A 26,538-nucleotide genomic window follows, 5' to 3' on the forward strand; every position below is an offset into this window, starting at 1 on the left:
ATAAAACTTGAATATACTCAGGACGTAAAAACGCATTTTTAAAATATGTTATTGAAGAAACAGTAAGTCTCTTATTGCTTGACTCAATGGGAAAGAAACTGAATGGTTAAAAAAAAAAAAAAGAAAAGGTCTGAAGCAACCAAAAGGATAATCTTTTTTTCTTGTGCTAGTTAATCTGAATGACGACTAAGTATGCTGAAATGTCTAGTTGTTAAAATTTGACTTTATTTACACATTAAATTACAAAGTGGGAGAAAGCTCTCTACCATTTCACCAGAGCTAAAAACAAATAAAGATATTTTTCCACAAGAGGGAGGATGAAACAAAACTTCATAGCAATTAAAATTTTATAAAGAATAAAATTAATTTCAAACTGTATGGAACTTCCAAAATCCCTTGTTATCCATGAAACTTTAATTTTTAAATAGGTAAGTTTAAAGAAAAATTTTATTGTTAAAAACAAAAGTCTTTGAAATGTGAAGACTTCCTGCTGCACATGTAGTAAGGGAAGCGTTTTCCTTTAATTCCTTTCTCTTTTGTGTTTGATCAAAGTAGTCAGGGTCAAGTGTACAGACCTGTTACATGAGATACACATCTGGTGAGTAAAGGTCAGTAAAAGATAAAGTAAGCTAAAGCAGAGAGCCTATCTGGACCGAAGCCCAATAGCGCAGATTTACTTGGAAAGAAAGAAAGCCTACAAGGTCCTTCAATTCAGGGTCAGAAATATAATCTGCTTGGCGAGGTAACTTTTATAAAAGGCCTTTTATTCTGGCCTTTATTGTTTTCCACCTCATAAATTATTTTGAGTATAAATGCTACCCTGAAGAAGAACACAAAATATTTTATGAATTCATCTGGCTTAATATGTAGAATCATAACAATATATATTATAAATGTGTCCTATGATATATATATATATGATATGCATGTACATACATATATATATTTACTATACAAATATGTTTATATATGATTTTCAACCACTCACAATTTGAATTTCACCTTGACAAATTTTTTTTTCAAAATTTAGTACATGAAAAGGCTATTAAAGAAAAGTTAGCATTTAGAGGCTGCATTAGTGCAAAAATGTCAACTTTCAGGTTAATATGATCAGTCACAGGAAAAGTGCAGTTTATTGAGGAACAAATCGGAAGTCAGAGGCACAGCTCAGGGTTGATTTTTATTCCAGAGCTGCTGGTGAAGCTATGACTGCAGGCGTGGTGAGTTAGGGCAGCTGCCTTGGGCCCATGTTCTCTGGGACCTTGAATGACTGGGAAGCCAGTGGCATTCAAGGAGGCACCTCCTGGTTAAAATCACCTACCTGGCAACATACACTCCACCATCAAACAAAGTGACAAAGAGCACTTGTGCACTTTTTGCTGCCATCAGATTTTGCTTCATATCACAGTCTCTTCAGTGAGGCTTCATTTGATTTTTTAAAACTGGCTTTAAAAGAAACTTTAACTTATGTTGGATATAAAAACTCTCCCTTTTTCTAGTTGTCTGTCCACAGTCAGGTGGTCTGTGGACTCTAGCTAGAGCTAGACTCGGATGCAATCATCTGGTACTTCTTCCTGGGGTTATGCCAGAGAAATTCTTTTTTATGAGCACAATAAAAAATGTATTTGGATATTTATTGCAATAATTTGTAGAGGTTAACAATTAGAAAATTTCTCAATACCCCCAATTGATAAACAGTGAACAAAAGTGTAGTGGATTCATATAATGGTGTGCTCTGCAACAATTACAGAGACGAAGGGAGAGATCCATGTTCTGATGAGGGAAAGTCTCCAAAGTATATTCCTTCGTGAAAACAAGTTAAGAGCAAGATGTACAATGTGGAACTGTTTATTAAACATAAGGCAAACAATACTATCTATTTTTATGACTAGACATACACATACAGACATATGATAAACATGCTTAAGAGTTTGGAAGGATTTATGTTGGTACCAGCGCTTCACAGGCTCACTTTGGGGCAGCAGGAGTAGGAGGGAGCAGTTGGGAAGCTGTTCCCTGTAATGTTTTTTGCATGTAAAGGAAAAATACAGTATTTATATGTTACTTATTTAATTACCAACCTATGAAAAAAGCCCTAGCCTGACTCCTCCATTTGATAGAAGAGGAACGTGATGTGTGCCAAGGATCTCAGAGAGCTCGGTAAACTCAGATGCCACACGCTTCATTGCCTTTTCCAGGGCTGCGGCTTTCTTCGTCAGGCCGGGCTGACCCCATCAGGCCATGCTGACCCCATCAGGCATTTTAGATGAAGATGCAGTGACCATACACATACCGTGGTCCGCCCTTATTTGCAGTTTTGCTTTCTGTGGTTTCAGGTACCCACTGTCAACCGTGGTCTGAAAATACTATTAAGTGGAAGAGTCCAGAAATAATTCATAACTTTTAAATGGCATGCTGTTCTGAGCACTTAATTTTTCTTGTCACCTAGGCATTGTATCATCTCACATCATTGTAAGAAGAGTGAGTATAGTACGATAGTTTGAGAGAGAGAGAGAGAGAGACCACATTCACACAACTTTCATCACAGTATATTTTTATAATTGTTCTATTTTATTATTAGTTATTGTTAGTCTCTTACAGTGACTAATTTATAAATTAAATCTTATCATAGGTATATATGCATAGGGAAAAACAATATATACAGTATATATAGGGTTAAGTACTCTCCATGGTTTCAGGCATCACCTGGCGGTCTTAGAATATACCCCCTGTGAATAAGGGGGACTGATTACTGTGTATATCATTAGCATCAAGAAGCAGTCGCTGCTAAGAAAAGGCCAGCCAGGTCTGGGCTGGGATACTTCAGGTAGTGGCTTGATTAAACATGCATTTGTCAATGTCTAAAGGAAATCAGGGCCCTGGAAACACTAAAGAGGAGGAGATAGATAGCTTCCAGAATGCCTGTTAATTTACAATGAGAAATATAACCGTATGAGCTGTTGTACTTGTATCATCCTGACCATGGTATTCTTTCCAAGTCAGCAAGCTACAGGGGAAGCCAAATGATAATTAGAAACTCACTTTGTACTTACTGTGAGCAATCACTATGTCAAATTATTAAGAGTGATACACTCAGCACATTCTGAGGGCAGAATCAGGAAGCACTTGGTGAGTGTGGAATCAGAAGGAAAGGATTTGCATTAATCAAATATTTCATGGCATCTGGTGAAGTTAATCAGCTGCATCCAGTCATAATGTGGATCAATGTGCTAATGGGTCTGTAACATCTAAGTCCCATTGGCTCAGGCTCCTTGGACCTGGCTAGATGGCTGCTAATTCTGCTTGTGCCTCACAAACTCCTTTTTCTGTGTTTTGATGTCTGATCAGTCCTGCTCCATAGTTCCTGACTTAGATATGTTAATATATTCAGTCACATACCATTTTGCTGCTCTGGGGTTTGATTTGGTTCTGATCCCTTTTGTCTTGCTCTACAGCCCAATGTTTGCTGCCATCTCAGTCTCTGCACCTGGGATGCTCTTCACCTTCTCTGACTCCCTCCATCTCAATGGTTCCCTTGCCATTCAGATGGCAGTAGCTTAAATGTCAGTTTATTAGAAAGGCCTTCCCTGAGTGCCCAATGTAAAGAAGCCACTCAGTCATTCTCCAGACTTTATTTTAATTTGTGCAGAAGGCTTATTAGCTCATTAGTATTTAATATTTACTGTTTACATCTTTATGTTTTAATGTTTGGTTGTCTCTCCCTTTGGGATATAACCTTTATGAAAGTTGGGGCCTTGTCAATCTCTGCTGCTCTGTGCCTCATATTTAGAACAGGGTCTGCCTCTTGGTAGACTCTCATGGATTCTTGCTTGCTAAGGAATGAATGAGTGACCTGTCCAGAGACCGATAGTACTTTTGTAATTTAGAAGTTCTTGGAAGCATCTTATTTAGCCTCCAAATGATGACGAAGAAGTCTTTTTAGAAATGAACCTGGTCAATAATTACAAGTCCTGGTCACCTCTCAATCGGTGGCAGGCAGGCTCAGGCACTAAAGGAAAGAATGGTGTGTGTGTGTGTTCACGAATGTCACCCCGGTGGCTGTTCTCCTGCTGTAAGGGCTTCCTCAGCAATGGAAGCAGATGCCTCTGAACACCCGGATGCTGCCCAAACAATGGATTCCAGTGAGGGTCCTTAAAACAACAACAACAACAACAACCTGTAGTACCTACTACATAGGACAGTTGTTTGACATTATGGTGCCATGCCCTAAAAGTATTAGGATAAAAGACAATTCTGCAAACCAAGGGGAAAGGCAGACAAGGTCCAGCCAGAAAGGAGCTCTGGCTTCAGTGTTCCCCAGGCATTTGCATTTCATCAGATTTCAGAGTCTTTCTTCAGATTTCAGAAAAGTCACCACTCCCATCATCATAGGACACTCACCTCTCACTGGGTAGGGGACAAATCTTGAATGAAATAAAACAGACCCCTTTCTAATTGTAACTGAGATTGAATTTTCCAATGGGCCATCCAGAAGAGGGATTGCTGATAAAGAAACATCTATAAGGTAGGAGATGATTGCGAACATTGATTTATTTTATCTTTCATCTGGTCTTTTGCAATAAGATCCAGGCTTTAAGAAGTCCTGTTGATATAATTTGCTTCCAGGAAATAAGAATATGAATAGGAATGATAAGAGCATGCAATTGATAGGAGGCAATCTTTTCTTTCTGGTATTAAATCTATTTTTTGTATTGATTTTTGCAATGTGGAAGGTTGTGGTATATAGTATAGAATCATTCTCAAATTTAAAGCCACTAAGTTTGTCAATATCTGTGAGATAAGTAAAATTAAGTTCTAAAGGGAGATTATAAGCTATTGACATTACTGGGGTAGAACTATGTATATTTGGTTCCATGCAACACATGGTGGGGCAAAAGTAGGTTTACAGTTGTGAGTATGTGAAATGGAGTTTCTTGTATTATTACTTATTAATTATTGTATTTTTCCATAAAACAACCATAAACCTACTTTTTCCCTACCTTGTATTTAATTCCCATTCAGAAATGATATGGAATGAGGATCTTAAAAGTTAGGTTTTGTTTAGATTGTAACACCATGGCATTTCTTCAGCTAAGATGATATAGGTAGTTGTATCAAAAATATGGTTTCTATCATAACAATTATCTGGTAAGAAGAAAAGATATTTTGCTTTTAAAAATATGCTGGTGGTCTTTTGAAGAACAATTATGAATGGTAATAAAAATTTAATATGCATTTAGTTTCCTGTGATAGAATTATTGGAACATTACATGTCTGGATCTATTGGTCCTTTTATTTTTACTCCCTTCTGTAAAGGATTTACAATTTATGAATAAAAATTAACTGTTAGCTTAAACTTGAGGATTTTTAGGACAGAAACTAATTTTTATGTATTATGTCCCTCTTTCCATGTTTAGGGCAAAACATTGTGGCCATCTATTTGGATGCTAAATTATATTTGCATATTTGAAATTTCATGGAGAACTCTGTCGTTTACTTTCTATTATTAAGAAGTCAAATTTTCTAATAATGCATCTGCACTAAAACAAAAAAATAAGGAAATGCTATGCTCCTGTGAAAATGAAGTCAGGCAAGTCATTAAACAAAAGAACTCGTGTCTAAAGATCTTCCTAAGAAATAATTTCCTTCCGAAATTCACATTTCATCCATTCCTCTTCTCTTCTTAAGTCTATTGGTTGAAATCCAAAATGATACTAATAGCTATATTTTGAAATCTTAAAGTAAAACCAATTAACTAGAGACATACAAAATATGACTTAATTAGGCTAAGGTAGGGAGGAAAATATTCAATTAAAACATGAGATCCTTTATCCCATTTTCTTTATTGTTGGTTGAAGATAAGATACTTGGCTGCTCTTTTCAATTTCTGGGATTTATGAGATATTAAGCAAGAGACCACATTAGAAAAGAAACTTTATTTTCATTTATGTGATACCTACCGTAGTTTTATGACATTTACTATAATTTAGTCTTATGGGGAGTTTATAAGATTTGAAATCTAAGGGCTTTGCATAATCTCCTTTCAAGTGTTTTAATTGACATTCCGCTATAATGAACCCCACAGACCATTACCTGGCTAATTGCTTGAGTTACAGTGCTTATACAATGCCATTCTTTGTCCTTGGTCTTTTGGGGTATTAAATAGCAAGACTGCTCTGAAAGAGGAAGCGGCTGCTTGTTTTCATGTGAAGCAGTAACCTCTTGCTAGCTTTTCCAGGGACAGACTCCCTTCTGTTCTTTCTCTGGGCTGATATCAAGCCTGATGTTTATCAGAGACACCTGTTTTTTTGGGATTTTCAACTCTCTAGGAGAGCCCTTGACCACTAATGGGTCTTCCACATCCACTGCCACTTGCAGAGACTTCCATGACCTGACTCCTGGAATAGTCCTGGAATAAGCCATGGGCAAAGTGACAAAATGAGGATGGAACAATATTTAATTCTGGAGTGCTATGCTTAGCCAGGATTTGTTGAGAAAAGGGTCTTAATACTTTAGAATTAGAAAAGGGTTTATTATCGACTCATCTAGTCCAGACTAATTTTTTTTTAATATAAGGACACTTGAACCCCGGTGGTAAAGTGACTCACCCCAGGTCTCATGAAGCTGTTAGTGACAAGCTCAGTCTCCCCTTTATGGAGTTAACACAATCCAGATCCATGATGAAGTCTTAGAGTTTAAAGCCAAACGATGTACTTAGAGCAAACCAGGAAAGCTCTAACATCAGCATATCATCACAACCCCTCAATATCCTTCCATGTCTTTCACCTTTTCTTGATGAAGGTACAGGTAGTGACAATGGCCTTGTGAGTGGTGAGGAGACAGGGTAAAACTCAACTCTAGTACCCATAGGCCTATGATTTCTCTTGTGACTTCTGATTAAAATGTTCCTATAGGGTCTGCTCTAACTTTAGTCTTCGATGCTAAACAGCTCTCATACAAGTTCAGATTCCAGTGGGCAAGATAGGGACTGATATCTTTGGGGATATGTGAAGTGTTCTGTTGACAGCCTCGAACTTCTGTTTTTTTCCTGATGTCTGTTGATAAGACACCCAGAGCACTGCAATAAGTTCAAAACTGAACAGAAGAAAAAAGAGAAAGGGAGATTTTAAAACTGAAGAATTGAAAGACAAATGGCAGTTTGGTAATTGGAAATACTTGTTATAATAACTTAGTCTTACTGGGTAGACTCCCCCTGGCTGGTTTGGCTCAGTGGATTGAGCGTCGGCCTGCGAGCTAAGTGTCGCTGGTTCGATCTTCCAGTCAGGGCACATCAGAGAAGGAAAACTCTGACTCCAAAAAACCTCCGCTGCCTTGCGGCATACCTCTTCAGGGGAAAGGCTAAGGGAGTAAACCCCGACAGAAAATCCGGAGCCAGAGTCCCTAAGGCGGTTTGACGTTGTAGTCAACACCGGCAACTCCTGCGGCTCACCTGAAGCCAAGCTGTATTGACTCCGTCTTTCCCTTGGACCCTTCAGCTGCGAAGAGAGGGGGGGTCTGCTGCATGGGCAACAGCAGACCCTCCATATCACCCTGCCCAGGCTCTGTAGCTTCAGCTTCACTGGAGAGGACACTCCAGCGTCATCACAAGATGTCGATTTAACACGGGAGGAGACAGATACCGTGTCACTCCCGAGTCGGACTGCACAGCCATTCTCGGCGGTGCAGATAGACTCTTAAGAAGCTGCACCATCGTCTCTCGAGACGGACGGTTGCCGACCGACCGACTGGGTAGACTAAAACATTTTTATAATAAAGCACTTGTCTCTTCCATGTCTTTAGTGATTTTGCTTCATATTTAAGTTCCCTCCATATGAGCATGTGAGACAGCTGAGAAAAGGACCAACACATCTTTCAGCACTGATAAGCAAGGCTATTGATGAAAGGTAAGCTGCTAGTGCTGAAAATTCTGTCTCTCAGGTTCTCTGAGAGATGCCTTTTGCTTCTAAGACAAACTTCTTTTCTTTCCATCTGGCCCTGGCCGGCCAGTGTGGTTCAGTTGGTTGGCGTGTTGTCCCATACACTGAAAGGCTGCTGGTTTGATTCCCAGTCAGGAACCCCAGCTGTGGTGTGTATAAGCAGGCAACCAATTGAGGTTTCCCTCTCACATTGATGTTCCTTTATTTCTCTCTCTGTTCCTCTCTCTAAAAAAAAAAAAAAATTGATGAAAAATGGGTGAAGGTTAAGACCTCTAATCTGTTAGATTCTGCATCCTGAAGCTACCCTGGAACCTGCCTTCTGGGAACCTCTGCTATTTTCCGATGGAACTGGTAGAACAGGAGTGTATGGGGCAAGGAAATGGTGGCTCTCAAACCAGTAGAAAATAATTAGCACCAAAGGTTAAATGTAATTAAATCTTGAATCAGGGGTTCTCCGAGACGGAGTTAACGGTATCAGCACATTACAAGTCAGGAAGAGGGCATTCCGCAGCTCAGCACAGATACTTCTGAGGCCAAAGGATATCTGAGATCAAAGCGGGGGGGGGAGATATTCATCACCAAACTCCTGGAAATGGGAAAATGTAGGCAGACAGCCCAGTAAACAAGATAGGAAAATTTCAAAGAAGAGCTGGAGACAGACCTATAACCAGATCACCCTGAGTGAATTATCAACCTCAGTTAATCGCATTAGATTGTAACTCCGGAGTATCCAGCATGGAAAAACAAAGATGGAGAAGGAGAAGGAGAGGGAGAGTGGAAGGGGTATTTATTCGTGTTAGGATAAAAACAGCCAGCTCCTTTTTTGTCAGCGTGCATGCCCCTGGCTGGCTGTGTGCCCGACTCTGCCGACTTGTGAATGAACACCTCACTTTGCTGCTGAAGTCCTGTGTCCCAGTGTTTTATTGTGAGTGTTTCTCACAGGAGTGAGCTCACTTATACTCCTTTCCCATAAGAAGTCCTTGCTAAGGAAGACCCCACAGCACGCATTCTGCTGGGTCTCCAAAAATGTGAAGTAGTTTGCTTAAATTGGGTTATACTTAATTTAATGGGTGTATAATTATATTGAGGAAATAGAAAAGTCTCAGTGAAATCTCTGAGAGTTTCTAACATGAAACCCAGTTTGGCCATGGGTGGTGTGGCTCAGTGGATTGAGCTCTAGCCTGTGAACCAAAGGGTCGCTGGTTCAATTCTCCCAGTCAGGGCACATGCCTGGGTTGCTGGTTAGGTCCCTGGTTGGGAGCACAAAAAAGGCAACCACACATTGATGTTTCTCTCCCTCTCTTTCTCCCTCCTTTCCCCTCTCTCTAAAAATACATAAATAACATCTTTTAAAAAAGGAGATAAAAATTCTTTAAAAAAAATCCCAGTTTGGCTCCATGTAGATTTTTGTTAACATTCAGTTAAAATTCAGTTTTTCAGCAACAACTCTGCTAGATTATTAACTGCTACCAGAGCCAACTAATTAGCAAATAAGTGAACAAATCAATCATGTTTGGACCCCATTGCCGTTTTCTCTTTTGAATGAATGGACTTTATTTTTTCAGGGTAGTTTTAGTTTGACAGAAAAATTGAACAGAAAGTACAGAGAATTCCCACATATGCCATCTCCCACCCTTTACACTCAGCTCCCCACTGCATTTTCATGTCAGTGGGATATGTCACGTCTGCAAAATTGACTACAGGCTTGTTGTTAGCTGCGTACCCACACGTGCACCCCGTGGCTTCTCCTGCCTCTTTTCTCTCTATCCCTAAAATAAGAAAACTCTACAGCAGCCTGACTCAGCATCCCTGCATGGGGAAATAAGATGAAACAGAACAGTCATAATTTTGTTCTCGTCTTTGCCTGATCCCATCCTTAACGGTTTCTTTTAGGTTTTGGAAATACAGAGCCAGAGTTTATTTTCATGTCTAAATTTAATGTGCACTTTTACCTGTTTACTCGTTCATGTGGGTGAGTTCACTTTTCCACCTACCAGTTACCTGAGTTATTACTTTGTCCTGCTTGATTGCTCCCAGCTCCCCTGAGTACAGTTTTTTTTTTTTCCTTCCATCCCCAATCTGGTGCCTTGGGCCTCACCTGCCACTTGGATCATTCTGCTTGGTGTCTGTCATGCTACCTTGATTTGTGGGAGGAAAAGAGAAGTAACTGAAAATGCTCATAGAGGAAAAGTATCCACATTTGCTGCCAGACTTTATTTTTTATGGTGTTAGACTGTTAATCAAAGTCAATCCTTTTTATTTAATAAAAGAATGCTGAGAATATGTTTTTATTTTACTATACATTTGTTAAATGCAAGAAGCATTTAACTTGGTAGAATGTAATGTTTAAATCATTATGCTTAATAAAAATGTAATGGATTCACTTATTTAGATACTCTGGGAGAAAATAGCCTCCCACTGGATAATAGAAATTATGATGCTTTTGGTGCATCTATCAACACAAAGGGATGAGCAAAGCTTACCAGAGTGATTATAATTACTCTGGAACTGCACTTAAAAATAAAGTGGGAAATGGAAATCTGTAGTTATAATGTTTCTCCTCCTTCTTTTGGTAGTATTATATTTGCAAATGAACTAAAGATCTGAGCTCTAGAAGGCCTGAGTTTGCTGGATGAATTGAGGCAGGAGAAAACAGCTGTTTGAAATTCTAACAGTTCACCCTTGTGGTCACGTAGTGTTGAGAGCTCAATCAATACCAGGCACCTTAAAAAGGAAGAGGGTTGATTGGCAGGTGCCCCTCTCATAGAAGGGGAAGGAAGTAGTGGCAGCAACTGTCACCCCTGTTTTCTTTTTGTTTGTTTTTTGTTTTCTTTTCCCATGGACATCCTTACTTAATACGCTCTTGTTGTTGGACCTTCTGCCTTAGTGTAAACATGTCTGAAATGGATGTGATGTTAGTAATCCCTCCTGGCTTCTGCTCCTAACTCGCAGCTCCACTTTTGGTTACTTGTTTAAATGGAAATGTCATGGGGTGCTACTGACGTCGGAACAAGCCCTGAAGTCACCCCATTTCTTGACTGCGGCTCAGGTCTCTTATAACACTAAACTAAAACCTCAACCAATAACTAGACCTCAACCTGTGTTTCTAAAGAAAAATAATTATTAATCATATTCTTTAGGAATTTTCCCACAACATACTCATATATATTTTTTCTTATTCTCATTTTTTCCCCGAAATGATATATATTAAAACCACAATTCTAAGGAACTTCCTAGAGTCAAAATATAAAGTTAAATCCTAATTAACCAAGTGGAAGATGCCCATTTCAGATAGAAATTAAGTACAGTAATGACAATTTTCCAGAATGGGTTGATCTTTGAACTTGTGACAAAATGTCAGCAAACTGTTGTAGGTTTCATCCCTTGTTGCCTGGACTCAAACAGCTCCCATTTGCTTTTATTGCTTATTGTTTTGTCCCATCTGCAACCATCTTTCACATAACAGCCTGGGGTGGTGGGGTGGGGTCTCTCCCTTGCTTTAACTTTCAGTGACTTCTTATAGCTTGTAGAATAAACCCCAAATCCTTAAGATGGCCTATAGAACCCTACAAGGTGTGTCTCGGCTGCCCATGCCAGTCCCTTCCTGTCTCATTCCACCTGGTCCAGACTGTCTGACCTTCTTTCTCTCCTGCGAAAAGGCACATCTGGTTCCTGCTGCTTGGAAAACTCCTGATACAGGCTGCTTCTGATTCATCAACAGCGTTTCCTCAGGCTTTCCTATCAGCTTAAGTGCTACATCCTCAGGCTTTTTCTAGCTGTCTGTCTGAAACAATCTTTCCATGTCTCTTTTTATCAAATACCTATTTATTTCCTCCATTGCACTCATGACAGTCAAAAATAGTGATATTTTTACCCTCTGGTATTTGTTGTTCCCATTGAAATGTAAGCTCTATAAGAACAGATGTTTTGTTATAACTCCTGCGTATACTATGATGTCTGACACAGAACAGGTGTTCAATAAACATTTATTGACCAAAAAAAAAAAAAAGAAAAGAAAAGAAAAGAAAATGAAGGAGAAAAGAACATAGCAAGGACTATTGGTCAGAATGAAATGTGGAAAATTAAAAGTATCTATTTACATAAGGAGTACTGTGCATATAAAAGTTCATCATATAAGTCTATATAACTGTAAGTCAGAAGGGAAGAAGGCTCTACATAAGGTCAAGAAATGTCCTTACTGTTACAGCCCAACAACATATCCACACATATTCATGTGCCTAAATTATATATTTATATATAATTAAAAAATATTTATACTGGAATCAGCATTCAAGAATGCAACTGGAACAGAATACTGGTTGGATGATATATTTGCAGGCTCAGAAAATTGTGGGAGGATATTTTGACAAAACTTTTGGGACATAATTGGATATAGCTGGTTTCTAATAAATCAAGATGTAGATGGTTGAGGCATAATCGGGTTTAAAAGAAAAAGAAAATGTAGGATTGGATGTAAGGCAGAACAAGGCAGGGAGGCTGAAAGTTTATAATAAAGGTGGAGGCAAAAGTAAAGAAGAAAATAATAGGATTCAGCCTGGGGCCCCTGTAGGCAAGTCCTGCATAGAGGGATTTAACTCATGTAATTAGGTGCTTCTGCAGTCATTGAAGGGGGAGAAGCACAGGTGGGCAGGCTTGCTGCTGGTTGCCTCAGGCCTTCAGAGAATCAGGACTTTGCTCTTGATGCCCAGGGTAGGAGCTGCCGGGCACTGCTGCCAATGGTCACAGCCACCTACAGAACCAAGGCAGGCAATCACGTTGGAGTGCCAGACAACACCGCGATTCGGCCAAAGTCAATGCATTTAGGTCCCATGTAGGTGTCTCGCATGGCAGAAACTGAACTGGAACCGAGATGGCAAAAATTCTGGAAAAAGTAGTTCTTAGGAGAGTGCACAAAAAAGGGTGGAAATGGAATCCATCTGGCACCGTACCAGAGAACAGGAAATACTTGTCACTGCATTAAAATACTATTTCTGGCTAGGTAATTTCATTAGATCTAATGCTCACTAAAAATAATGGCCAACAGTTACTAAGGGCACTATGTTAAGAGCTTTTCATGCATTATCTCATTGAGTTTCATAACCGTATGAAATGAAGCTAGTTTTATGATCTTTATTTTAGAAATAAGAAACCAAGATTTAGAAAGATACACTAACTTGCTCCAAATTGAACACCTAATAAGCTGTACTTTGTACTTAGGACTGACAGCCTACAAAGCCAGTGGCTTTCAGTCCATATACTACAGTATATGCTACTTGCTAGTCAGTTATTACATTTCTTTATTATCCATGGCCCAAGCCTCAACATAGAGCTTTCTAATCATCTTACAAATGTACATTAAATTAGTATAAATGTCTCACTTGGGAAAAAAGAAGTCTTCAAAAAACAAACAAACAAACAAACAAACAAAAAACCGGAAAAAAGTCCTCCCAAAAGGGCACTGTTTTAATGAGTGAAGAGAGTACATTATTAGAAGAAGTGTAATATTTCCTGTATTTAGAATGGAATTTTATGGCATGAGCTAATTTTTGTATACTGATAAAGTGTCTTCTGTTACAAAACCATGTTATAGAATCTGAAGGTTAGAAGGAACATTCAAGTTTGAAGAATCTTCAAGATCCCTTCTAATAACATCTCAAGCAGTAGTGGTCTGGCTTCTGCTTATGAACTTTCAGTGGATTCAACTCTTAGAACTATGGGGATGGACTGACCTGGGTGGGGTGGAGGGAAGAGCACACAGGATGTCTGCTGTTGGATAAAGGCAAGATGGTGCTGCCTGGAGGCTGCTTAGTCAGTTTTGTAGCAAGTTAAGTGCCTAAGCTAGAGGCTGAAACTCTTGATAATCAGTTAGCTTTTGCTGCCTAACCTTGCCAAATTGTAAGAGGTTTATAATTTATAGCTTGAATGGTGGATACAAAATGGCTAGGGATTATTTATTTCTTCTTCCCCTGCAGTCCGGCTGGCCTCTGTGACTGCTGTGACCACAGAATTACTGCGCCAGTTCTCAGGTACAGCCTGAGTAGACTGGCAGCTTCCGTGCTCTTACCATACTGTCTTTGGGACCCCCAAGGCAGGATTGAAGAAATTTGACTACCTTGAGACTGGCATGTTGGAGAGACTGTGTGATTGATAAACCCAGTGTTTTCCATTTCTGTCAAGCACTGGAGGTGTTGTTAGATCTCTCCAGACTAGTCCATATGCCAGCTGAATACTGCTGGGTGAACTTAGTTGATACCTCATGGAGCAGAAGAATAACCTAACTCATCCAGGAGCAAAGTCCTGATCCAGGAAACTGTGTGCCATGATAAAATGGTTATCTTTTAATTTATTTTTATTTTTAAGAATATTTTGCTGATTGTGTTGTTAGAGTTGTCCCATTTCTTTTCCCCTTGCTCCCCTCTTCCCAGTATAAAATGGTTGTTTTTAAGTCACTGAGTTTGAGGTGCTTTGTTAACACAGCAGTGGATAACTAGAAAGTGTCTGTGGGACAGGTGAGGGTTGTCTGATCTAGATTGGCCTCAGTGGTCTCAGCTAGGCTTGTCCATGTGTCTGTGGGTCAGCTGGGAACTATCATTTAGATTGTGTTTGGCTAGGGTGGCTTACTTGACACAGCTCTGCTCCATGTGTCTCTTATCTTCTTTGGACCAGTAAGCTTGGTCTTGCATGGCCTTCTCATGGCAATGGCCAAAGTCCAAGGGAGCAAGTGGAAACAGATCAGGGCTCTGGAGACCTAGTCTTGGAGATGGCACCCTGTCATTTACACCTCATTCTATTGTCCAGGGTCACATGGTTAAACTCTAAGTCAAAGGATTGGAGTATAGACCTCATTTCTTTTCTGGGAAACTGTATAAAACTCATGTATCAAAGAGTGTGAGTATAGGTACAAGTGGAAAATTGGAGACGATAATGCAATCATTTACTTCACTTTAGTTTAGCAAACATTTATGGGATATATTACCTGCAAGTATTATGCGAGTCACTTGGAACACAAAGAACAAGAGACCTGACTTTCTGTTCTTTAAGTGCTTACAGTCTAGGCAACCTTCAGGATGAAGGGCTTACTGTATATAGGTTGACTGCAGACCTTAATTTCCTTTTAGCTCTTTATTCTTGAGTGGCTTAAAATTTGGTAAGAAGCACTTACTTGCTTGAGTAATGGAATTTTTGTGTATGTTTTTATATAAACATGAAAAAATTTTCAGTTAAAAATTAATGGCATATGTACACTGTAGTCAGGTTGCTGTCAATATTTGCTTCACTGTTTTTCAAAGGGCTTCATGCTTTCGTCATCTCCAAAATTCTTGGGGCGCCTCATCATGGTCTTAAAGTAGTAACTACATTATCCTTTAACATCCATGTTTAAATTAGGAAACAGGAAACCACAACGCAAGGAAAACATGTATGAGGACAAAACATACTCCGAACAGGGATGCTGAACACTATCCTAATATTGGTTAGTTCTGCTTGTTCCTTTCTGTAGCTCTTCATTCTCTGGTCAGTGTGCTATGTTCCCTCTATAAGTGTGTATGTCCTGCATTAATATGTCCCACTGTCAGAGCCAGACTTCTCATCTCTCCTCTTCATATCCACTAATTTTAGGTTTGTGTTTCCTTTCTTCCATTGAAGGGTCTAGAGTTGAGTGCCATGAAGTGTCCAACTCAGTTCATTCTGCAGTATGTCTTACCATTCTTTAATCCCCAGGCGGCATGTGGGAAGTGCATGGGCTGACTCTGGAGTCAAAGGGGTCTGGCTTTTAATTCCAGCTCCACAGCTTACTAACACTGTGATCTTGTGCAAGCTGCTTCATCTCTCTGTGCCTGAGTTTCATAATCTTTTATATGGGCAAAGTAAATCTTATTTTGCATGGCTCATGTGTGATGTAACTGCAATAACAGTTATAAAGTGCTTGCATGATGCCTGCCTTGTTCTCAATGTTAGTTTCCTTTCTGTCCCTGTCCCACCATGTATCTCTTATTTGCCACCTCAGGACTGGATTATCAAGAGGCTATCACATATTTTTAGGGTAAAAAGTAACTTATGTTAAAGAGAACATAAACAATGTTTTAGAGCATTAACACTCAGCATTAACTTACAGCAAAGTGGTGAGGAATTAAAACTTACCACTATTTCACTTTGGATACTTTGCGTATTGGATATTTGCTTCATTTTGATATCTACTGCAGACAAGATCCTCCGAGACTGGGCCTGGTTTTACTTTTCTTTATATTCTATGGCCCAGCACAGGACCTGACACATCTCAGATGCTCAGGTAAATGTTTGTTGAACAAATGAATGTTTCATTGAATGGAATTGTATGAACTAATGAAATTTTAATTATTATGTATAGAAACTGAATATTTATTTATGTTGTCTAGTTTTTGTTGGGGCTTACTTTAGCTGACTGATACATAGCAACCATGTTTTCTGTGCTCACTGTTGCAAAGGTGGGGGCAGTGAAGGAGTGGGCTCTGTATTTGGAGCAATGCAGTGTGATCATCTGCCCTTCACACGTTCCTCTTTGCTTTTGTTGTTCATCATTTTTCCTACTAGATTGTAAACTCCTTGAGGACAGAGCCCATGGCTTTGATTCGGTTACCACATATAATTTCTCAGGGCTTGGGCATTGTTAATTTTCCAATAAATATTGGTTAAGAGAAGTTAACATTTTTGGGATTTTTACATCTTTGTCTTTTCTCATCTGTTTTCTGTTCTGATTTATATCAGTTTTCTCTGTAGCCCTTCCTTTGATCCTACCCTAGGATTTATTGTTTTTTAATCTCATCCTTATAAATGCCACATGATTTGTGAGAAAGGGTTGAGGCTTTGAAATTAAACAGACCTGATTTAAGTTCTGAATTTATAACTTACTGGTTGTATGCTTTTGAACAAGGTATGTAACCTCTTGGTGCCAGCTTCCTCATCTGTGAAGGTGAAGGAATGATAATGTGTCACCTACCTGGCAGAGCTGTTTTGAAAACTGATTGAATCGATGAATGTAAGGCTCCTACTTATAGTAGGGGCTCTATAAATAGTAGGTATTATTACTATCTTTATTTCCATTCTCTTTACTCTTTTACTCTTTGCCCTATCTACTACTTCCTTTTCTGATGAAAGAAAAACATTCATTTTTAACCCTGGCTTTTCTGTTAGCAGCCACTGGAATGCTGGGAGTTGCTGGGGAATAAACTATAAAAACTTCACTTCACTGGGAATCTTATATCACTTTGAACATTGATAAAAGCCTTAATAAGAATAACCACTATTTGCCCCATTAAAACCATACAAAGATAAATATGAATTTTCAGAAAAAAAACTCCTCAAACTATAAAGCAAAGAATTGGAGAATTAAACGACATGTGAAGAATCTAAGAACATAACGTATATTTAAACTTATGTTTTTTTTAAATTCACTCTCTCACTCTCTCCATTTATTACAATGGAGACTAAAAGATTGCTCTCACAACAGGACCATTATCCCTAGTAGATTTAAGGACTATTTCACTCGTATTTTTCTTAAAATAATTGAGTTTGCTGAAATAAACTATTGAGCTCAATATTTTTCATCTTCTTCTAATACGAATGTATTTGATTCCTATAAATCTGAGTGAGGTCAGTCAGGAAATTATACATATTTGTTTTCCACAGAGTATATGAGCTATTAAGTCATGTTGCATTTATTATAGATCATGTTTGCTATTTGGCAAGATAATTAGAATGACTGAGAACAATATTTTAGAACATGTAATACAAGGAAAGCAACCAGAAACAAAAATTGAAGCAAAATTTTCCTTATAATAAATACTTTAAGTAAATAAAATATTCTGTTTTGATTCAAACACAGATTTACATATAAAATACATAAAAATATCATTTAATATACTACATACTACCCATTCGTATGGATCCTATACATATATATATATATATATTTCTCTTATATAAATACTTATTTATGTTACTTTTTACTTGGATCTCATTTAACATGTGTATATATTTCCATTCTTCTAGCCTTGATTATGTGGATGTTTTCTTGGCTTTGTGCTGTTTTAATTATTTTGGCTATGGCTGGTATGGACACAATAGCAAAGACCACGCCATATATCACATTTACAAAGAAATCTGAGGAGAAAGAGATGCTGAAGGGTCTGAAGCCACCCAGTGGCCAGCCTCCAGGAGAAGAAGAAGAAACTCCCTTCACAGAAGTGGCTGAAACGGTGGAACCAGCCTCCGACCAAAATCCTGCCTTTGACACCGCCACACCCTTCCACTTTGAAAAAGTCACTATTGATACTTCTGATTTCGTTTTGAATTGCTGTGATTGTTGTTCATCTGTACAGGGGCAGAAAGGAGAACCTGGAGAGACTGGAAAGCCAGGTATTTGACAATATATAAAGCCATATTTCTCCCTTACACAGCCTTAGAGTTGAGAGGTGGGTGGTTGGAGGTGGAATTGCCCCAAGGGGGTTTCTACATTGTCATGAACAGGGATATAGGCATAGGTGTAACACTGTGACAAAGGCAAATGGGCATTTTGTGGCCTGAAGCAGTAACCACTAGCCTTATGCATGGCTATTAATAAATATTAAAATTAAAATTAAAAAAATTAAAAATTCAGTTCCTCAGTTATACTAGCCACATTTTAAGTGCTCAGTAATCACACATGGCCAATGGTTACCTTATTGGACATCACAGACAGACAGCATTTCCATCATTGCAGGAACTTTTATTGGGCAATGCTGGTTAGAGCAGGACTGGGCCAACCAACCCCAGCACTGGTGTGTAGCTCTTCAAGTTATACACATTCACTACCAGTATAATCTTTTCATTAAAGGCCAGCATAAGAAAGAAAAATGAAAATTCTGTTATCTGGTAGGACTGTGTGCTGACTGATGAGTTTTTGGAGTGCTATTTGTATTTAGGATTAGAAATGGAATGCCTCTGCAGTGGAGAATAAAGCCAGGATTCCGTTTGCTTCTCATTGAAATTCTGAGTCAACACTGTATCCTTGCCCAGCAATTTTCTCCATTGAACGTCATGGTTACATATTTCAAAATTTCAGATGTCTTTCATATATATATTATAAATATACTCTCAGTTTTATTGTAATATATTTCAGCTTTTACATGTCATATAGCAGAGAGAATTCAAGGTAAAAATGAGATCAGAATGCCAATTGCAAACTCACTGTACCCTGAAAAAAAAATTACATATAAATATTTATTGTGTCTTGCTTGAAGAATTTAAAGTCATAAAATCAGGAATTACACATCCTCATTAATTTTTTCATTCATTTCATCCCATTGTAGGAACCTTTCAGAAAATGTGCTCACTATTTATGTAGAGCTGAAATGGAAGGGAAATGGAGCTGGGCAGTGGTCTGGGGCACTAAGAGTTCAGGGTTGCAAAAACATTATTGGAAATGTAACGAGACTGGGAAAATTATATTTCCCAGAATTTCTCTTAGTATCATATCTGGTTGGCAAGCTGCTTGGGAGTAAAAACCCGCAAGGGCACGGTCAAGGAAACAGAGCTGGTTGCTAAACTGTTTTCTAATGCTGTGGGTCTGTAACATCAAGGCTTGTGTTTTACCCAGTGGTGGACTTAGCTGCGTTGTTCTTAGAACTTTGTTCTCAGCGCTCAGCCTTTCCTGTAAATACAGGTGACAAATACTCTGAGGGTGTGCCAAGTCATTAAGCTTACTGAGGGCGCTCATATGTCTTAGTCTGACTGGTTCTGCAAAGAGCAGGGTGCTTAGGAGCTCAGCATGTTGAGTCTGTCATGGTCCTACCTTGGGGAAACTTCCTTAAGTCTCAGTTTCCAAAATAGAAAAATGGGGGTACGAATCATCCCAACTTCATAGCGTCAGCAAGACAACTGAATGAATTCATGTGTTAGGGCTCAACAGTTGTGTTTGTTGTTTCCTCCAGCTGTGGTGGGAGACTTTTCCTGCCTCATGAAATACTCTGAGCCTGGTAGGATCCTGTTTTTGACATAACTAGAGAGGTATTTATTTTGGCTTTATCAGTGTTTTCAAAAACACAACTTAAAAATTCAAAATCTAGTACGAGAGCATCATTAAATAAACTTGAGAATAACTCAAATCCTAATTTGTTCATTGGGTCTTAGCTTATGCCATTTTCTTAGGGGTGTATCCTCTGATTCTTTATGTCACTAACTATAGGGCGGCAATTTCTATATATTTGTCTGATTATTGGTTCAGCGTTTATCGTTCATGGACTCTCAGCTCCATGAAGGTAGGGGCTGCTGGAATGCTTTTTAAAAGTTTTTGTATAACTCTTTTAGAAAACTATAGTTGACATACAACATTATATTAGTTTCAACATAGTGATTCAATATTTATATACATTATGAAGTGATCAGCACATAAGCCTAGTAACCATCTGTCATTGTATATAGTTATGATATTATTGACTATTTTCTTTAACTTTACATTGCATTCCCATAGTTTATATTATAACTGGAAGTTTGTAATTTTTAATCTCCTTTTGCTCATCCCATTACTTCCTCCCCCTCTGGCAACCATTAGTTTGTTCCAGGGACTCCTGGAATGTTGATGGCTGATTCTTAACACCTAGTAGGGTGCTTGGTTTATAAGAAGCCTGAGCAATAGTTCCTGAATGAATGCATGAATGAATGAGCAGGAAAACCAAAAGTGCTAGGTATTGTGGTTTTACTTTCAATTTGAAAGTGTGGGCCACATGAAGTTAAGAGCCAGGTAATTATTTAGTTGTTTGATATAGCACTGCTTCCCTGAATCATTAGATCACAGCCATGAATCCAGTGACAAGTATTAATGTGCTCAATTTATCTATTCAAGTAGTACAGAATTGCAAATTAGGTATAAATATTGTCCTTAGAACTCTCTAGTAGTTTATTCTTGCCCAGGACACTGACAGCCGTGTCTTAAAAAATGAGTGCATTATTCCCTCCTGAACTATATGACATTTTGAAAGAGAATATTTTTTTTTATTTTGATTGTTTTAAAATCTCATTTCTAGGTCCTAAGGGAAAGGCTGGTGATATGGGGGTCCCAGGGCCACCAGGAGTCATTGGACCCCAAGGTCCAAAAGGCCAGAAAGGAGAGAAGGGTAGGTAATTATATACATTTCATGTCAATACTCAAGGGATGTTCTGTATCACTTTTAGAACAGCAATTTGCTAATTAAATACCGGATTCCTACAGGTGGATCAATTTTTAAATTGTAAAATTTGGTTAAGCATCTTGCAAGTTATATTCGACATAAAAATGTTAACTTTATAAATAGTCAATTGAGACATTTTAAACTTGCCTGGTAACATATCACACTCAGACACACACATGCAGCACACATTCATACCTTTTTTTACTTCTCATTGGCCTCCCAGCTGACCCAGTGACTGGGCATCAGTTCTGGAGAAGGGTCCTTCCTTATATCTTCCTCATGATGCAAATTAATTAGATATTAGACAAAACTAACTAGAGTAGGCAATCCTATTCCATTTAGGGGGATAGCCTGTCTGCAAAGGAGAATATGACATACCTCATGGCTCACACTAAAATCGAGGGGAGTGTCAGTGGTGGGAAGAGAACTGAATGCAAGTGGATGATATCAAGCACATAACAGTGACCAGTCACTTGACCTCATCTGAAAAGTGAGGGGAACAGACTAGATAGTTGTTTATACCCTGTTTACTTTCAAAACGATTTGTAGTCATGTGTGCTTTCATAGGTCTTTTCTAGCTTAGAAATTCTATCATCCTATAGTAAAGAGGGCATTCTGCCTGAGAAATCCTAGTTCAGTAAGTGCTCAAGGTATTGATGGAAGGTTACAGATTCACTGGGACCTTTAGAAATTCCTCAGTGAATACTGCCAGCCTATAGAAATACCATCTATCCATCAAGTTAAATATTTTAGCCTCAGTGTCACATGTCAAAAGACCTAATATCATCTATACATCACCCTCCACATGGCTCAGGAACTGCCTAACTCATTTCCAGTGGAATGTTCAGTGAAGTAATTACTCAGAAAAGATGCTAAGGTAAGAGAGAGCTACTTCACACTTGTCAGTTGCCTGATATTCATTCTTGGAAACATTTAATCCTTTTGTGGCTGAATTATATTAGCAGAATACCCTGTGAAATAAAGATGAGTGGTGAACCGCCCCAGTGATTCATACATTAGCTAGACTTCTGGAAGTAGAAGACGAAAGCAGGAAAGTATCATAAGATAAGGTTCTTAATAATGTGCTTTGATGAAGGATCAAAAGTAGAAATTCATTCAGCCAGACTATAGCATGGCAACTCCACTTTCCTTTTACTTACAGATTTAGTCTAGACTCTTAGTTAAGATCTAAAGTTAAAAAATAAATAAATAAATGACTCAAGTGACTGCATTCTGGCTAATCGCAACCAGATTGAGGAAATTCAGGGTAAGCATTTAAAATCCTTAAATGAACTTAAGAAACAGAGTAACTGCAAGGATGTTCAGTACATGAGTGTTGAAAAGGACTGGGAATAGAATTGGCTCTTCACTTTCATTCAGGGTTGGTTTCTCTCCAAATGCATGCAGACATTTTCCTGATGGCCAAAGGGTTAATTTCTAAATTTTAAATTTTATGTGAAATGGCCATGGAGAAGCTAGCTGCTTAGAGAACTATGCTGAATGACTTAGGCAGGATTTCTGTAGTTGCTCTTGTGAAATTTGGGCGAGTCTCTTCTGATGATTCTTAACTTGATTTAGGACTTTCTTTTTCTTGACAAAAAGGAAACAAAAAATGTTAGTTATATATAAATAATGTGGTTGCTTAATCAATGCCAACCAATGTAATATGCTGTCATGTTTGATTCTGTACAAATTTCTGAACTTTTTCATACTTTAATTTCTTCTGTAATAAAAGTGGTGACAAAAATATCTCTTGCCCTGGTTGGTATGTCTCAGTGGACTGAATGCTGGCTTATGAACAAGGAGGTCGCTGGTTCGGTTCCCAGTTGGGGTGCATGCCGGGGCTACAGGCCGAGTCGCCAGTTGGGGGTTCACAAGAAGAAACCATACACTGATGCTTCTCTCCTTACCTTCCCCCTTCTCTAAAAGTAAATAAATAAAACCTTAAAAAAAAACTCTCACCATTCTTGAAAGGAGATGCTATAAACTTTCTTAAATAAATATTGTTCTATAATTGGCAAAATGTTCTCTGTTATATGAGCCCCCCCATTATATGAATGACTATATTAATATCAAATACAAATTAAAATTAAATTTAAAAGACTATAAATTATAAAAATCATGTTAAAATTTGGAATATTATCTGGTGTAAAGTAGATGATCAGTAAGAGTTAGCTATTATCATTTACAATAAAAATAAATCTAGTGTGGCCATACTCTAACAGGATGGGATTCAGCCAGGTCCAGTATAAAAATCTATTTTGTGGTATATGGCAAATATCTAAAAACACAGATGAAAATTTTTGTAAATACAATTTCTCATAGTGCTATAATTTATCCAAAGTGTATATAAAAACTTTTTCCAAAGAAAATAAAAATTGGCTTTCCTTGATGTTCTGTGTCAAGGACAGTTTACAGTATTCCCTCATTTATCACAGGTATTACGTTCTAGACTCCCCCGCGATAGGTGAAAATCCACAAAGTAGGAACCTTACATTTATTTTAGTATTTATACATATTTTAAGGCTTTATAAACCCTTCCCAAACACTTATAAACCATCCCCAGTCCCTTATTAACCTTTCCCACTCTCTTATTAACTTTTTCCACACTTTTATAAACGATACTTATGTTCTTAAACATATTCTACACTCTTAAACCTATGTAACTTGAACAACATACATATACAGTATCGGAAATCCCATGATATAGCAAAAAATCTGCGATAACTAATTAAATATAATATATATTTTTAAATCCTATGATACAGTGAGGCCGCGATAAGTGAACTGCGATATAGAGAGGGACTACTGTATTTTTATCCTAGATGGGTTTGTTATGATTAGTTTTAACCAACTGCAGAATGTTGTACTCTGTATTAAACTTATGTGGTGCATGGCACAATTTCTTAGGCATTGTAGGGAATATAACTATCATTCAAAATTCATAATTGAAAAAATACAAGCACATCCATACATAACACAAGGCAGAATGTCCTGAGTTTTGTGAAAGATCCAAAGAGTTGTGGAAGCACTGAGGGAATAGATGAATTCTGTCTGGAGAGATTGGCATGACCCCAAATCTCCTTTAAATAATTTACTGTCAGTTGGAATTAAATATTCCCAGTGATGCTCAGTAAACTTTTCCTGTATTATTTTACTTTATTTACTATTTTTTTTATTGATGTTTTGGGGTGACACAGGTTAATAAAATCATGTAGGTTTCAGGTATACAATTCTATAATACATCATATCTGTATTGTATTGTGTGTTCACCACCCCAACCATATTGTTTTACTTTTACACATTTTGACAAAGGAAGCATTGAAATGCAACATGGTTGTGAAATGGATGTTAGTTTGATCATAACTAATATAATTGGAGGAAAGTTCATCTTGTCATCATTTTAGGACTTAAGGGAGAACGTGGGGACCAAGGAACAAGTGGAGTTCCAGGATACCCAGGAAAACCTGGAGAACGAGGTAGGGTATAAACTATATCTGTTCTAGATATAAACTATATCATGTGTGCAGTATAGTCCCTAATTTTCTTCCTGTTTGTACACAAAGTTATCATGAGGCAAGAAAGAAATATACATTGCTATATTTCTTCTAATAACTCAGTGTACTGGTATGTTGGCGTCTGAGTATAGGGCTAAGAGTGTGGAGACAGAGTAAAGGCATTTGAGCTCTGTTTCTCTCTCCAGCTGTTTTTGGGAAATGATCCCTGAGTCTTTCTGGGTTTCAGTTTCATTGCCTGGAGGGTTTTGGCTTTGGCTGGACAGTATGGAGATTTAGGAGAATTCTTGGGTTGGGTCAAAATGCAAAATATAATGGAATAAGGTGGACAACTGTAGTTTTACCACTCTTCATTATCTTAAAAGTAAAATAAAAATAGAACTAGATACGTGAGACCTAAATAAAGCTATGATGTCTCGGTAGCATTAGCTCTTCCCCTGATGTGACGGATGCATGACGTGAATAGAATCTCCTCCTACAGCCCTTTCTGAGGCGAGAACCAGGTTTCCAGTTCCAGTTAGTCGGTTGTTTCTAATTTGTGAGCTCTGTAATGCTAGCATACTGTTCATAGCCTATGTGGTCCTTAAACATTATTTTAATTTTCCATTTCAGGTGGACTTGGTCCTAAAGGGGATAAAGGAGACGTTGGACTGGTGGGAGTGAAAGGACAAAAAGGCTCAAAGGGGGACACGTTTGTAAATGCTACCAAAGGAGATAAAGGAGACCGAGGGGCTGTGGGCTCACCGGGCCTGACTGGAGAGCCTGGGGCCAAGGGAGAGAAGGGGGAGAGGGGGGACAAGGGCTACTGTGGGAATTCTGGGGAGAGGGGGGTAAAGGGGGAAAAAGGTGAGGTGGGGGTGAAGGGAGAAAAAGGCAGCAAAGGAGATATTGGGATGGAAGGCAAACGTGGCCCACAGGGCCTGCCTGGAGCCCGGGGTGGTCCAGGGACAAAAGGAGAAAAGGGAGACTTAGGTCCTCCTGGTCTCCTGGGACCTGTGGGGCCAAAGGGGGAGCTTGGGAGCAAAGGGGTCCGAGGATCTATTGGGAAGAAAGGCTCTCGGGGCCTCAAAGGCTCCAAGGGGGAGGTGGCTAGAGTCCCACGGTCGGCTTTCAGTGCAGCTTTATCAAAGCCTTTCCCTCCTCCCAATGTCCCTATCAAGTTTGACAAGGTCTTCTATAATGACCAAGGGAATTACAGCCCTGTCACCGGGAAATTTAACTGTAGTATTCCTGGGGCATATGTATTTTCCTACCACATCACAGTGAGTGGCCGACCTGCTCGGATCAGCCTGGTGGCCTGGAATAAGAAGCAGGTCAAGTCCAGAGAAACGCTCTATGGTCATGAAATAGACCAAACCTCTCTCCTCATCATCCTGAAATTAAGTGCAGGGGACCAAGTCTGGCTGGAAGTTTCCAAAGATTGGAATGGCGTGTATGTCAGCACTGAGGATGACAGTGTTTTTACTGGGTTCCTTTTGTACCCAGAGGAAACTCCTGGAATTTCACCATAAACTTGTGTCTTAACACTGTAGTTTGGAGACAGTGGAATACGTCGGGTAATATAGAATAGTGCTATTGAAAAAGTAACTTTCATCATTTTTTTCATGACTATAAAAATAATACAGGAAAAATTATATCACTTAGAGTCAATTGCTATTGTTATTTTAAGGCATCAGCTTAAAAATAATTACATATCTGTATTTGAGAGCATATGTCTATTATCTTAGAAGATAGCTTTTTCATTTAGCATTATAATGGCATTTGTCAAGCCATTTAAGTAATTAATATTTGTATACAGAAATATAAATGGGGTTTGTAATTAATAAATGCATTCTTACTAAAAACCTTCTATGTCTCATGTAAAAGTGTGTCATTCTTTTCTGTGTGAATGTGAGGCTAACAGCT

The 26,538-nt window shown here is 38.5% G+C and overlaps 1 protein-coding gene across 1 annotated transcript; it reads left to right on the plus strand.

The window, feature by feature from the left end:
- The first annotated feature begins 7,806 nt into the window (after positions 1–7,806).
- Positions 7,807–26,277, plus strand: OTOL1 (otolin 1). The gene is made up of 5 exons (XM_090274291.1): positions 7,807–7,904; positions 17,964–18,329; positions 20,975–21,064; positions 24,526–24,597; positions 25,246–26,277. The coding sequence occupies exons 1-5, from the start codon at positions 7,898–7,900 to the stop codon at positions 26,142–26,144; spliced, it is 1,434 nt and encodes a 477-aa protein (XP_090130417.1). The 5' UTR covers positions 7,807–7,897; the 3' UTR covers positions 26,145–26,277.
- The last annotated feature ends 261 nt before the right edge of the window (positions 26,278–26,538 follow it).

This window comes from Furipterus horrens, unplaced genomic scaffold (assembly GCF_987537825.1).
Source record: "Furipterus horrens unplaced genomic scaffold, mFurHor1.1.pri manual_scaffold_1, whole genome shotgun sequence".
In the NCBI taxonomy this organism is placed as follows: Eukaryota; Metazoa; Chordata; class Mammalia; order Chiroptera; family Furipteridae; genus Furipterus; species Furipterus horrens.